Source organism: Schistocerca piceifrons, chromosome 1 (genome assembly GCF_021461385.2).
Source record: "Schistocerca piceifrons isolate TAMUIC-IGC-003096 chromosome 1, iqSchPice1.1, whole genome shotgun sequence".
Classification (NCBI taxonomy): domain Eukaryota; kingdom Metazoa; phylum Arthropoda; class Insecta; order Orthoptera; family Acrididae; genus Schistocerca; species Schistocerca piceifrons.
Genome location: NC_060138.1, coordinates 685,129,239 through 685,143,202, shown reverse-complemented (window position 1 = coordinate 685,143,202; position 13,964 = coordinate 685,129,239). Strand labels below are relative to the sequence as shown.

The 13,964-nt window shown below is 37.8% G+C and overlaps 1 protein-coding gene across 1 annotated transcript in view; it reads right to left on the bottom strand.

The window, feature by feature from the left end:
- Positions 1–1,898: 1,898 nt before the first annotated feature.
- The window catches only part of LOC124709411 (neurocalcin homolog), a 43,208-nt gene continuing 31,142 nt past the window's right edge, over positions 1,899–13,964 (bottom strand). The window contains exon 4 of the mRNA XM_047240837.1: positions 1,899–2,592. Within this exon, the coding sequence (XP_047096793.1) occupies positions 2,398–2,592 (195 nt within the window). The 3' untranslated portion in view covers positions 1,899–2,397. The remainder of the gene's footprint in view (positions 2,593–13,964) is intronic.

The following is a 13,964-nucleotide window of genomic DNA, read 5'->3' as shown; positions in this document are numbered from 1 at the left end:
CTATTTTCTAAAATGGTATAAAATTTAGAGATAGCAATGAAAAGCAGATTTTAGTTAGCAAACAGCAAAATCTGAACAATTTTAAAATAATTCAATCCACATTCAGCATCAGTAACACTGAGCACTCGATGCATTCCAGTTTTTGTGGATTTGGTGGGAGGGAGAGTTATAATGGTGTTAAGAAAACTTTATTTTTAAATTCTTAGCCAAAACTTCACATCAAAATGTAATAGCGTATTACAAACCATTTAACAGAGAATAATTTGCTTGATAAGGTTTTCAAAACTGCATGCATTTTTATTTGATGGTATATTGGATTATTATACGAAATATTTTTCTAAAAAAAAAAAAAAAAATTTACAGAATTGGAGAGTTTCAACACGTCTCTTCATGTATACAGCAATAGTATTCCTAGACAGTAATGCTAAGAATGAATGACATTTAAAGAATTATGACAACTCCTACTATTTGCATAAAGTGACTAAATTTATAAAGAGTGAAATGTGTGGCATTTTTCAACACTAATACTGCAGCTCTAAGAGTTAGTAAATAACACAGGAATGAGCTAGAAACAATGTAATCATAAAATATATGAAAGATGCTTAGCTCAAATGCAATATTGGCATGATGTTTCTAAATTTCAAAGAACATCAGAAATGTTTCAGACTACACATATGTCCATCACCAGAAGCAATGAAACAAGGAAGACCTCGCAACTATTGACACTACCAAAAACTCCGTAAATTTAAAATTGGAAAATGTCACTTATAAAGAACAGTAAGAGGAAAGTTAATTATAGATAGCTTCATCTGCAAAATAAAAATGAGAATTTAATATCACCATGATCAATATTATGTTGGTAAATGTTATGGCCATCTTATTCAGCAAATACAAATAGTATCACACTACAAATAAAGATGATGACTAAACAGAAACAAAACTTGAAGAAGGCTAGTAAGACAGAGACAGTTTGTGTTTTGTGTGTCTTACGTTAACAAAAGAACTGTTTGCATTTTCTGCCAAGCCTTGTGCTACACAGCACACCACAAATTAAATCAGTATTACGGAAATAATTTTTCTGTAGAAAAAAAGGATCACTAATCACTGTAAATCAATTACTAGTCATGAAAACTAGATAGGAAATCAAAAAAATTCTTGTCTGAAAAGGAATGGCTTTCACTCAGATCTGTTGTTCATTCTGAATGTATGCAACATTTAAACACTGAATATTTAAAATCTCTCTTTGCCATTGCTTGTTCTATATTCATCTTGGCCCAGTTTATATGTAGCATTATTCAATAGTTTCACATGTTTTTCAACTGTCTGTTTAAAAAATAATACTGAGGACTAAAACACATTTCATATTTGTGTGATACCCAAAAGATATTCTGTTTCAGGATGGTGTTATTCACTTCCCACTTCTCAAATGCATATCAAAGTTTAACAAGGAGTTCTGCAGCTTTCTTGTGACAAAATGCATGCCAAAATAAGTATGCATAAAATTTTTGTTGAAATGTAGTTCTCTCTCAAATGGGAGGAGCAACCACATCACTGTCCCTTTTCAAGCATCAATATTAAGGGCAAATAAATAGCTAAAATGTTTGGTTATGGACAGTATGCTAGTTATGATTGAGAGGCAGAAGAACCTGAACATTTATTTGAAGTTGAACCATTACATAATTGACAGCCAATAAGACAACAATGCTTCAGACTATTCATAACTCACAGCTGTTCAGTTAAGCTTTCTTAAGAAGTTCAGTATAACTACACAGATGCAAGAAAACTAAAGGTGCACAGATGACATTCATACAATGATAATTTCCAAAATTCAAAGATTTGTGAATTAATTCAAGTCAGAAAGACATCAAAAAAAAAAAAAAAAAAAAAAAACAGAGCTATATCATTGAAGGAGTATCAAGGAATGTCATTTTATTTTAAAAACTGTTGACATACATGCACATGTGTGCAAAGAATATGCATGTAATGAACAATTTATTTAAAAACATATTACTGATAGAATTTTCACATATTCTAACTTGATCAGAATAAAAAGGGAATTGACACAAACCATCTGCCACACAGGCCACTGTGCCACTTACATGCAATACTGCGCCCATCCATTTAAATAAAACTTCAAAATCACACTAACACAGTTCACCTGCTTCCAATTCAATGGCAGAACTTTATGTGAATGAAGTTAGAAGTTCATTATCATTTTCATGTATGACATGATTCAACAATGGACTTCTTTTGCAGCCCTCTTCTTTACTGAACTCAGTCTGTTATAATCTTTGTACCAAAGCCCATGTTCAAGATTGGGCACATGACCAAGCACAGAATTAAGCACAATTCTGATGATATAAGCCTCAGAAGTTCAGTTACCATCTACCAATCCTCTCACTGTGCTTGTGGATCACACTGCAGTAGTCGGACAATGGACGGGTCACTTTTTGCCCCTTCAATGAACTCATCTAATGAAAGTTTACCATCCTTATTTTTATCCATTTGACGAAAAATCTTATCTGTTCTTTTTTCAGGTGTTGACTCATCTTCAGGCATTTTCATTACAGAGCCAACCATTTTGTAGATTGCCTGTAAAATAATTAATATATGTAGAAATTATACTGAAAGTAAGGCAGAGCAAAATATAAATTCTGCTACAGTTTTAGCTGTTGATGTGTGAATTAGTTTGAAATACATTAATTGCTACACTGATTTACTTTAGGGTTTCAGGAGAAGTAGAATGAAATGACAAGAAATACTGTTTTTATGTGTCTGTAATCACCATATTTTTCATTATAATAGTTTTATTTCATCATATCTGAAAGAGATTTATATAATTTGTCAAAGTGACACACTCATAAGAATTACTTTATCATAAGTATTGCACTTTCTATGCATAATGGATAAAAATAACTGCATTCTTTTGGTATCTTTGTCATCATCAGTTTATAAAAAAATAATTAAAAAATGATAAGAACATACAAATAAATTAAAGATTGCACTACAGATGGCGGTAGTATGAATTAGATCACACTAAATACTGAGAGTCTTGAGATGTCTTTTTCTACCTCTGTAAACAGTTTTTAAAATGAGGAAGAGAGGGAGGGGAGAGTACAAGAAATGTTTCACACAAAACGTGAGGTAACAGGGCACAGAAAAAGTCAAGTTCACATGAAGAACTACTGCCGGTGAGATGCAGCTTTTTCAGAATTTAATCAAGTTCTGTTAATGGATGATCTATTGTCCGCCTCCCCTCCATGCAATTTTCTTATTAGTCACTAACATATAATTGCATTCTTACCCCTGCCTTCTACCACAAACCTTTATGACCACTGCCACACATCAGAATAAGATAGTTCATCCCACAACCAAATATAAAGAACAAAAAAAGATAGTTGTTTGATTATTCTCATTGTTATAGGAGAAATTTGGTATTGTTTGATATCCCTGGGTTATGTAGCAATGCAAATGACTACTTGGTGTCTTTTTTAATTGCATCCATAAATGAAGAGTTTATATTCCTCTTTATTCTGGTAATTTTTCTGTAACCAGATAAAATTCCTTCAACTGTACCTCCTTTACATTCATTGGAAGCGAACAGTCATGTAAATTGGCTGTGTTTGAACTGATCTCTGTTCTGTATGTTCTGATACGTCAAAAATAAGTGAAAGGATCATGATATTGTGTGGTTTGTAGGTATCTATTTAAATAAATGCTCCACATTCTGAAAAATTGAGCAACCAACAATGCTGATCAAGCACAAAGATTTAACCAAGTACAGTGCTCCCGGTGTATATTTATTAGATTTTTCTCAGAGGTGACACATCTGAGACAGAGCTGTGTGTAAGGGAAAATGTGCAACAGAAGACATTTACATAATTTTCCAAGAATAAAGAGGCAGGACTTAGTGTAACTAGTTTAAGACACCAACCACTTTACAATGACATGGTGCTCTGATATCAGGAAGCTGTTCAGCCACTGACAAATAATCAATTAAATTTCATCCTACTTGAGGATTTCGAGAAAGAGTGACTACAGTGGCTGAAAGTATATGTGCCAAGAGCTTACAAAACAAATCTGAAAAATTCCAGATATTTGTGAATATTTACAATTTGGATAATTTCTACTTAAAGGAACAGCTCACTGATTTTCACTGGTGAAGGGGACAGCATATATCTATAGAATAAATGTTTGACTAGGAATGTAAACCATAATATGTAAGTCCTTGTGTGCAAGAAAGCAAAATGAGAAATAATTTTACTACCCAAAATTTTCAAGAATGTGCCAGAAGGGAAAGAAGGGCTTTTTTAATTTCTGTTCTTATATTCTTCAAAAAGAGTAAATCTCACTTCTGAGTAGCCATCAAAGCATGTAAAGTTTTTGTAGGAAACTGGGCAGAAGGGCACATGCAAGGTGCCTATTCCAAAAGAAACTTGAATTAATTGGATCTTTGACAGTGTCAAATATGCATACAATAAATATCAATGATACACATAGTGTGAGACTTCACATAATTATAATTCAAATAAAACATATGTCAGGCTGAACACTATCCTGGTCTGGAGAGTATAGCCACATGATTTACAATAGTGAAACAGCATCACACAACAGCTTTCACAAACAGAAGCAAAAATAAAATCAATGTCACAAAAAATTAATATGTTGTTACCATATTGGTGCTGTGGCAGAGTATTGCACAGAAACCTTTGTGCATCACATTTACAAAGTAGGAAACATTACATTCAATAGCAGGACACCATTTGTTTCTTTGGAAGTCAGATATGACAGCTAAGATAAAAAACTTAATGAAAGTGTACAGGTATCATTTACTGTATGATTTTCAATTGAGAACTTCAAGCAGACAGATCAGATAGAGGTGAACACAAGAATAAATGTTCATACTTTTGTTAACAAAAGGCAGTTGCAACAATTTCTAATCATGGGTTCTGCACTGAGAATGTTCATCCAAAGACATCAAAGTGTCAAGACATACTATGCCTTGATAGAGTATAACAAATTTTATAGATAGATGAAACATAAACTTTCTTTTTGTTTCCACCAGTGTCTTTTGTCATGAATGGATATGAGTTCTGAATAGTTTTCTTTTAATATTATAATTAAGATCCTAAGTGAAAATATAAGTATGTGAAGGCATAGAAAATTAACTGAAAATGTCCTTTCCTGTTTATTTTATACGGGGCTGCATCGACACGAGTACAAAGAAAAGCTTCTGTCAGTCAGTGGAAGTGCACTTCATGAACGAACCCAGGTGAGATGATTGTAGTTATTGACATCATGGAGTACTATCTGAGACAGTGAAAATTAAGGTTAGGAAGTGGAAATTTCAAACTCTTCACGGAGCTACTTCCAACTTAAGGGATGCATATTTATGGTCTGTACAGGCAACTCTGGGGGTCAGGCGGTAAAAGGATAAAAAAATCATTGCGAATTGAATGTTTGTGACAAAAGAATGAATATTACAAATGCAATTGTATAATTACTCTTGTTTTGTCTTCAGGCAGAAAAAGGAATCAGTAATGTTAAAATATTACAAAATTCTGTGTTGTAAATATGACTGAAGTTCCATCTGAAACAAAATTTCTATATATTTTAAGTTTTTTATTTACTAAAATAAGAATAATTTAATGGCTCAAATTCCAAATTATTAATGAATCTTTGTTTTAATACAGAAAAATCCAGTATTCAAAAGTCCAATAAAGCATCATAAGTATGAATTACAAACACTACTGAAGAATTCAAGATGTTCTATTTTGAGGTCACTTTAACACAGCACAATTTGGCGATGAGGACTATTTTACAAATAGTTTTATCACCTTACACCTTTGTGGTCAAGTGACTGAACGAAAGTGCTATATCCTGCTACTAGTGCATGTGGGTGTGAGTGTGAGTGTGTGTGCGGTGGGTGTAGTGTCACTATACGTATGTACTTAAATCAACCACCAACCATATTAGTGCGGGCCAGCCAATAGAGGCCACCAGTACGAAGCGAGCACACAGCACGGTTTCCACCATATAATCTACCTGCAACTCAAGTGTTTATACACATGAAGCAACACTAATTCACCCTCACTATGTTCTTTTATTTTATACTGTTCACCTCAGTTGTCTTGTGTATTGCTTATGTTGCACCTTCTTTATGATTGTTTTGTCTTGTTACTTGTGGAGTCACATGATTGTTTCTGTTATTGTTCAGAGGTTTATGAATTAAGTGATATTTGTGTTACTCATATTAGTTTCATGTATTTCTTGGTTACTATTGGTGATAAGTTTGGAATGGCTTCCTTGTGTGCATTCTTTAAGTTTGGTATACGTTTAGTCATTATGGATGCTGTGTTACTAGGATTGAAAAGCTTATTTTGGTAGTGATCACTTTGTCAGCTTCAATTAACAGACAGGGTACCATTCCATTGGTTTATCTATCCACTTTTCCTCTGTATGATGTTTCAGCTGAGGACTGGGAAGCTTATGAAAAAAGACTCAGACAGCATCTTTTGGCTTCTGGTGTGACAGACTCGAATTTGTACAAAGCCTTACTCCCCTTGTGAATTACACCTAAGGTATATCAAATATTGTGTCAGCTTGCCCTTTTACAAGAACTGGCTGCTCTTACTTTTGATCACATGTGCAGTTTATTGTCCAACTAGTATTGCACACAAATATTTCATAGCAGCATGAGCCAAATTCTACTGATGTTGCAAGAAATCAAACCAGTCATACAGGGCCTGGCCAGCTGAACTTCATGGTCTTAGCCCTAAGCGTCAATTCATTATTAATGCCTTTAATGATCTTATGCAGAATCAACTGGTGTGTGACACAATCAACTGTTTAGCTTCAAACAAGGAATGCACCAGAAGGTGCCGTGGTAACCCTCTTTGGCATACATTTTGCAAGTAGCATAATCCTTTGAAAATTCTCGGGCAGTGGGTGACCAATATGAGAATGGGGTGATGTGGCAGACGTGCCCTCTAGGATGAAAGATAACTTGCATGAGGAAGACAGTTGTGGCATAAATATGTGGGCCCTGTGCCGAGCAGAACAAAGCTGGCCCAAGCAGTCATGACCACCACAGCATCAATGTCAGCATTCACCTGTATCTGTCTTGTTCTTTCTATTTTGTCAAGCATGAATGTTTGGTGTGTCCTATACAACTGGCTATCTGTAATGCTTGCCAGAAGAAAGGCTACATCACCTCGATGTGTCATTCACCGAAGGTTACTCAGGATTTGGACATGGATGTAAAATCTATTGACTCTAAAGATTGAGACTTCTCCCAAGTTGGTTATTGAGTTAAATGTTCCTGCCAAGTGTTTTGGCTACAGTCCACACAGGTGCTGCAGTGACATTATTGAATTTCCAAACTTATGTGAGCTCAGGCTTGCCACCATTGACACTGGTCATGCAGAAGCTGGTCAGTTATAACAAATAAAATACCGCACTTTTGGGCCAATTTACAGCCTCTGCCTCTTACAAGTCAGAGGTTCGTTCCATTATATTATGGTGGTTAGTGATGAAGGTGTTGAAAACTTGTTCGGAATGGATGGTTTTAGGCATTTGGATTTTCCATCACTGATGCAGCCCACCTTGTGTCCGATCAGGTACCATATTCTCAGTGGTAAACAATGTGTGTAGACTTGTTTTTGTAAGGTGAAGGGTGTGCTATGAATTTTCCTGTTCATATTTCTTTGAAATCCACGGCTTAGCATCATTTTTGTTGTGCACATCCTATTCCTGTCACCCTGAAAGATCAAGTGAAAGTAGAATTTGACAGACTTCAATCTCTAGCAGTAGCATAACCTGTTATGGCTAGTGAATGGCTGTCTTTGCTGGTTGTAGTTTGGAAGACATCTGGGAAATTTCGCCTCTGTGGTGACTTCAGTACTACTGTCAACACACAGTCAGTTGTGGATATGTATCTTCTCCCATGCCAAGAGGAACCATTGGCGAAAATTACACATGCCGGTAGTTTTATAAAATAGATTTGTCTGAAGCATATCAGCAGGTTCCTGTGGACAAAGAGTTTTGGTGAGTTCTGGTTTTGAATACACCTTTCAGTCTCTATCAATATTTGTGCCTTACTTTTAGTGTGGCTAGCACCTCTGCTATTTTCCACTGGTTTTTAGAGTAATTGAGTATGCCTTCTCAGGTTGCATTAATTATCTGGATGATGATGATTTCACGGGCTCCTCCATGGCATATCACTTGAAAAATTAGCACACTTTGTTTTCTGTCTTATAGTCTGCAGGTTTACAGTGTAACGTCATGGAATCTCAGTTTTTCCAATCTTCTATTGTTTATTTAGGTTTCGAGGTATTGTGTGATGGGGTTTGCCCTCTGCAAGACCATACCTCTGTTGTTACATCTATGCCTCACTCCTCTTCCACTAAGGAGCTTCAGGTCTTCCTTGCAAAGATAGCCTACTACCATAAATTCCTGCCAGGGGCAGTCACATTGGCCCACCCATTGTATGCCTTGTTGCACAAGAATGTACCTTTTTGTTTGACACCAGATTGCAAACATGCTTTTCAAATGTTGAAATATAGCCTACTGATGGCCTCTTGTTCAGCTACATTCTCATATAATTTGGCAACTGTCAGTACAGTGTACAGTCCTAGTGTACTGATATACCAATGGCCCTGAACAACCTGCTGCTTTCACCTCTAAATCCCTCACTCCACTCCAACAGTGTTACTCTCAGATGGAAAAAGAGGCTCTTTACCACAGCCTATGCTCTCTAGAAATCTCATGTTTTTTGTGTGGCTCCACGTTTCACCTTATCATTGACCATAAACCCTTGGTTTCCTTGTTTAACCCTCACACTGCCTTGCTTGACAAGGTAGCACACAGCCCACATGCTGGTTGTCTGGATAAACTGTCCAGTTGCACTTCAGACCCCATGTGCACAACTAATTTTCCCTATGGTATTGCCTCTGTGTTTTTGATAGTGTTTTTCTGTTGTGGACAGAAGACCTCTCTCTGAGAGTAGTCATTCCTGCCATATTACAGCACGAGGATCTACGTCTTCTCCACCAGGGCCATTGGGGAGTTCAGCAGATTAAACTGTTAGCAAGGAGATATGTTTTGTGGCCAGAGATTGATGATAAAATTGCCCTTTTGTCATGGCTTGTGAGCAGTGTACTCGACAACAAGCAGCTCCCATGGCATCTTTGTCTCCCTGGCCTGGTCCTTGCCAGTCTTGGGAATGCATTCATACAGACTTTGTGTGTCGCTTCTTGAATTTCTATTAGCTATTGGTTGTGGATGCATCTTCCCAGTTTTCTTACATTCTCCGGTGTGCATCGATGATGGCCGAGGTCACAATTTGTATGCTTTTGAGGGTTTTTTCTATTGAGGTATCACCTCATACCTTAATTTCTGATAATGGGCCCCAGTTAACTTCTCACATATTTCAATTCTTTGTTCCTGTAACAGCATTCGCCATGTTACAGTACTGCCTTCAGTCAAATGATGAGGCCAAATGACTAGTGCATACATTCAAGCCCCAAATGAAAAAGTTTGTTGTGAATTGCTCGCCTTTCAATGCCCTTTTCTGTTTTCTGAGCACCTATTGCTTCACCCCTACGGGGGATTGGAGCCCGGCTGAACTGCTTCATGGACAGCAGCCACACACACTCCTCCACCTTTGCAGCCTGCGCTGCAAACTGTCACGGTCGGGTTCATCTGACCACTTCGTGCCATGATTGCCAGTGTGGGCACAAGGGTTTGGTCATGACCCAAGTGGATACCGGTCACTGTTGTCCACTGATAGGGATGCCATCTTTGTGATGTCCACACAGCTGAAGGCTGTTGGTACTCCACTTTCATTTACTGTGGGCCCACTCGTTGCCAAAGACTACCAGTTTGTGGATGTGGCTCCTGTCACCACAGCCTACCCTGCTGCCCCCCACCTCGACCCAATCATCGCCTGATGTGGAGGCACCCCTGTCTATTGGCTGCCTCCTCCGCTTGTGGCTCCCTGGGGGTTCTAGCTTTCCAGTGTTGGGTGCCACGCTGTCTCTGGCCTTGGGTCCATTGCCAGAGCCCGCTGTTCCAGTCGGGATGCCTCCACTAACCCCCTCAACATCATTGCCTCAGCCATCCTCTCCGGTGGCTCCAGCCCTATCTCCTCCTCCCTCGGACGTGAGTGCTGATGATGACGCAGTGATGGTGATAGCATCCTGCTTCCTGGTGCTGCTGTCAGGTGCCACGCTGCCCCACCTCCCTCAGGTGTGGCCGCGTCTCCATGCATTGTGGCTCTATGACATGCCCACCCGGCACATCGTCCCGCCCCCACCATTGGCACCGGCTACAACCACCACAGATCCAATATATGTGTCTGTTGTTGGGCAACCAGTGTCTCCTCCATCACCTGGGTGCCCTCTTTGCATTTGCTGTATCCTCTTAGTAGCGCATGTGAATGTGAGTGCGCTGAGTACAGTGTCATCGCGCTTGTGCATTTAAATCAACTACCAACTATATCAGCATGGGCTTGCCACTAGACAGCACCTGTAGGAAGCGTGCACACAGCACAGTCTCCGTTGTGACTTCTACTGCCAACTAGTGCCAATATGTGCACAGAGCAGCACTGACTCACCTTCACTACGTTCTTTTAGTTTTTACCGCTCACATCAGTTGTCCTGTATATCGCTTATTCCGCACCTACTGTATGATTATTTTGTGTTGTTACATGTGGAGTCCTGAAGAGACTTATTTCTGTTATTGTTCACAGATTTATGATTGGGCCATATTTGTGTTACTTGGATTGGTTTCATGCATTATTTGGTTACTACAAAATGGTTAGTGAATATAACAACTTTTACTGGAAAAATCTATTAAAGTAAAATTGCACCTTTCTTATAGATTGGTTTTTAGTGCTGGAGCTATGATAGTATGCTGGTGAACTATGATATTCAGCTATTTCTGTGTTGACAACTTGGAACCACAGCCAACAATCATTTTACAAAATTTCAGTTATGAGAGCTTGTTTTCATCTTGATCACTAGGCAGCCACAAATAAACACATCTCTTGCACTAATAGTAACTGCTTTGACTTGGTTTCTATATCTAGGAACAAGAGGCATAAATTCAGAGTAACACAGAAGAAGTATTGTTAATCTGTAGTAACACTGTTTCCTAAGCTGTGATGATCAGGTACACTGTGAAATAGCAAGGAATGATACAGTTTTGTCAGTTGATTTGACTGGAATTTTTAAGGATTGTTTTCCATAAATTGGTCTGGTAAGCTTTGCTGTCTTGAATGTTATTGTATAAGAAATTAAGAAAGTTAGTTTTCTTACTCTAATAACACAATCATAAAGATTTAAACTGAATATTTAGTTCAGTCGTAAGTTTTCAGTCAACTTTAATTCTGTCCAATCTGTTCAACTTTTAACTGATATGAGCAGTTGTTGGAGCCACAGACTTTCTGGCATTTCACAGACTGAGACTGAAAGTGGAAGTAACTGATGTCACTTGAAGTAGTTGTGGCAACACTATGCCAGACAGTACCTGGAGTCAAAGAGGGACAAAGAGAAATAAATACTTTTTATCAGTACTGTATGTGCAGAGTCACATAAAGTTCAACTGATTTGTATGCAGTGTGATACTGTGCCGCCGCCCCCCCCCTCCCCCTCCCCACCGCTTACTTTCTCTCTCAGATAATGTGGACTTACTTGACTGAGGGAAAGAAGAGGAAAAGAAATTCAAAGTGGGCAGTGACAATAAAGACCTTTTCTGTGACTGTAAAGTTAGTGTATGATTGTGTTCCATCTGGTAATTAATGTATAGTGGTATGTTAGGTACTATAGTTTGTGTATTCTGAGGAGCATTCAGGGCTGACTTAAAATTCATTGAATCTGATAAAGTATCAAACTGATTTACATCAAAATATTCAGAGCTTTTTGGTTAGGGTGGGCAAAACAACAAAAGCGGTGTTTTGCAATGGAGATTATTATATGCAGAAAAATTTGATTGTATGAACAATCAGAGGGATTACAAAACAAATACTGATCATTAGAAACTCTGAAACACTTAAGACTACAACTACACTGGCTGACAAAAATGTGAAGGACCCACAAAACATGGCTCGATGTCAGTTTAACTTCATACATGTACATACTATCAGCGAGTATGTAAATGATTACAGTTGCAGCTGTCTGTGAGAAGTACAGCAGCCACCAGAGTGCATTAATAATGTCTGTGTTTAGCACTGTTACCAGGTCTGGCAGGGGGGATTGTTTGGGGGAAAGAGACCAAACTGCGAGGTCATCGGTCTCATCTGATTAGGGAGGGATAGGGAAGGAAGTCAGCCGTGCCCTTTCAGAGGAACCATCCCGGCATTTGCCTGGAGCGATTTAGGTCTGGCAGGGATTGTAAGGGATGTGAACAGCATCCGATGTTGACTGACAACTGTGAGATTAGATGTCGCATGTTCAGGTGAGACAGTGTTATCAGAATCTCATAGAGTTGGAAAAAGGGCCTCTGACAGATGTGATTTAATAATTCGTATCCACCACCTTTTACTCATATGAATAATCAAAATTCTTCTATGCAATACAAGGTGTTGTCAAGTAGAAACTTTTTCTGTTTGTTTTCAAATTTTGCTTTGCTGCCTGTCAGACATTTTATATTACTGGGTATGGCATAAAAAATTTTAGTTGCAGCACTGCACACCTCTTTTTGTGTTAAAGACAACATTAATGTGGATTAATGATTGTCATTTTCCCTTCTGGTAGTGTAATTATGTAATTCCTTGTCCCTTTTGAACAACAATTCAGGAAGGTATAAATATACTGTAGATCAGTGTTCTGAATGTCCAAGTCCTTAAACAGGTGTCTACAAGATGATCACGGATGAGCACCGTATATTATTCTTACACCACATTCCTCACCGATAAGCCCTTTCTGTATTAAAGATGAGTTACTCAGAACATTATTCCATATGACATTATTGAATGAAAATATGCAAAATACGCTAACTTATTGATTTGTCCCTTCCCAAGATTTTCAATCATTCTAAGTGCAAATCTGATTGAACTAAGTTGTTTAACGAGCTTGCAGAACTGAGTATGTTTTGTTTATTTAAAACTGAGACTGAGGCTATGCGTAGAAAACCAGTCAATGATGCTTTTAAGAACACTGTTTACTGTTACTTCTGTTTTTGTATGTATGCTTGGATTGATTGTAATATTAGTGTCATCTGCAAAAAGAACTAATTCTGATTGTTGTACATTAGACAGAAGATCAATTACATGTATAAGGATCAATAGAGGACCTAATATTGAGCCTTGGGGAATTCCATACACGATTTCTCCACAGTCAAAATATTGTCCCTTAACTACATTGGCTGAATTACTAAGTACAATTTTATGCATTCTATGGTTAGATATGACATTATTTATTGGTTGACTATACAAGGGTAAGTCAATTATTATCTGCAATTTAGTTATATTTTGGTTTATTTTGCTGGTACTGTCATTTTACATTAATGATGCCTGTTTTGTTTATTTGTTGTTATATCTTTGCAATTTCCAAGCTGCTAGGTTACTTTCATTGTCGCTTCCGTGCTGTTAATCATGGTTGCTTTGCTTTCTATTTGCACCAAGGAACAGCAATATTCAGTGATGCGTTTTTTGTGGTTGGAAGGCATATCAGAGGCCAAAATTCATCGAAGACTTTCAGTACAGTACGGGAACAGTGTTTTGCCACAATGGAGTGTCTACAAATGGATTGAAAAATTCTGAAATGGTCACACAAGTGTTATGCACGATGAAGGAGCCAGACGACCATTTGCCACCACAAATGAAGAAACCATTGAGCATTCACGTGAAATGATTCTCTTAGACAGACAATTAACTGTTGACGAAGTGGCACATCATCTGCAAATTATTCACAGTTCTGCCTACAAGATCATCCACAACAGACTTGGGTTTCATAAAGTTTGTG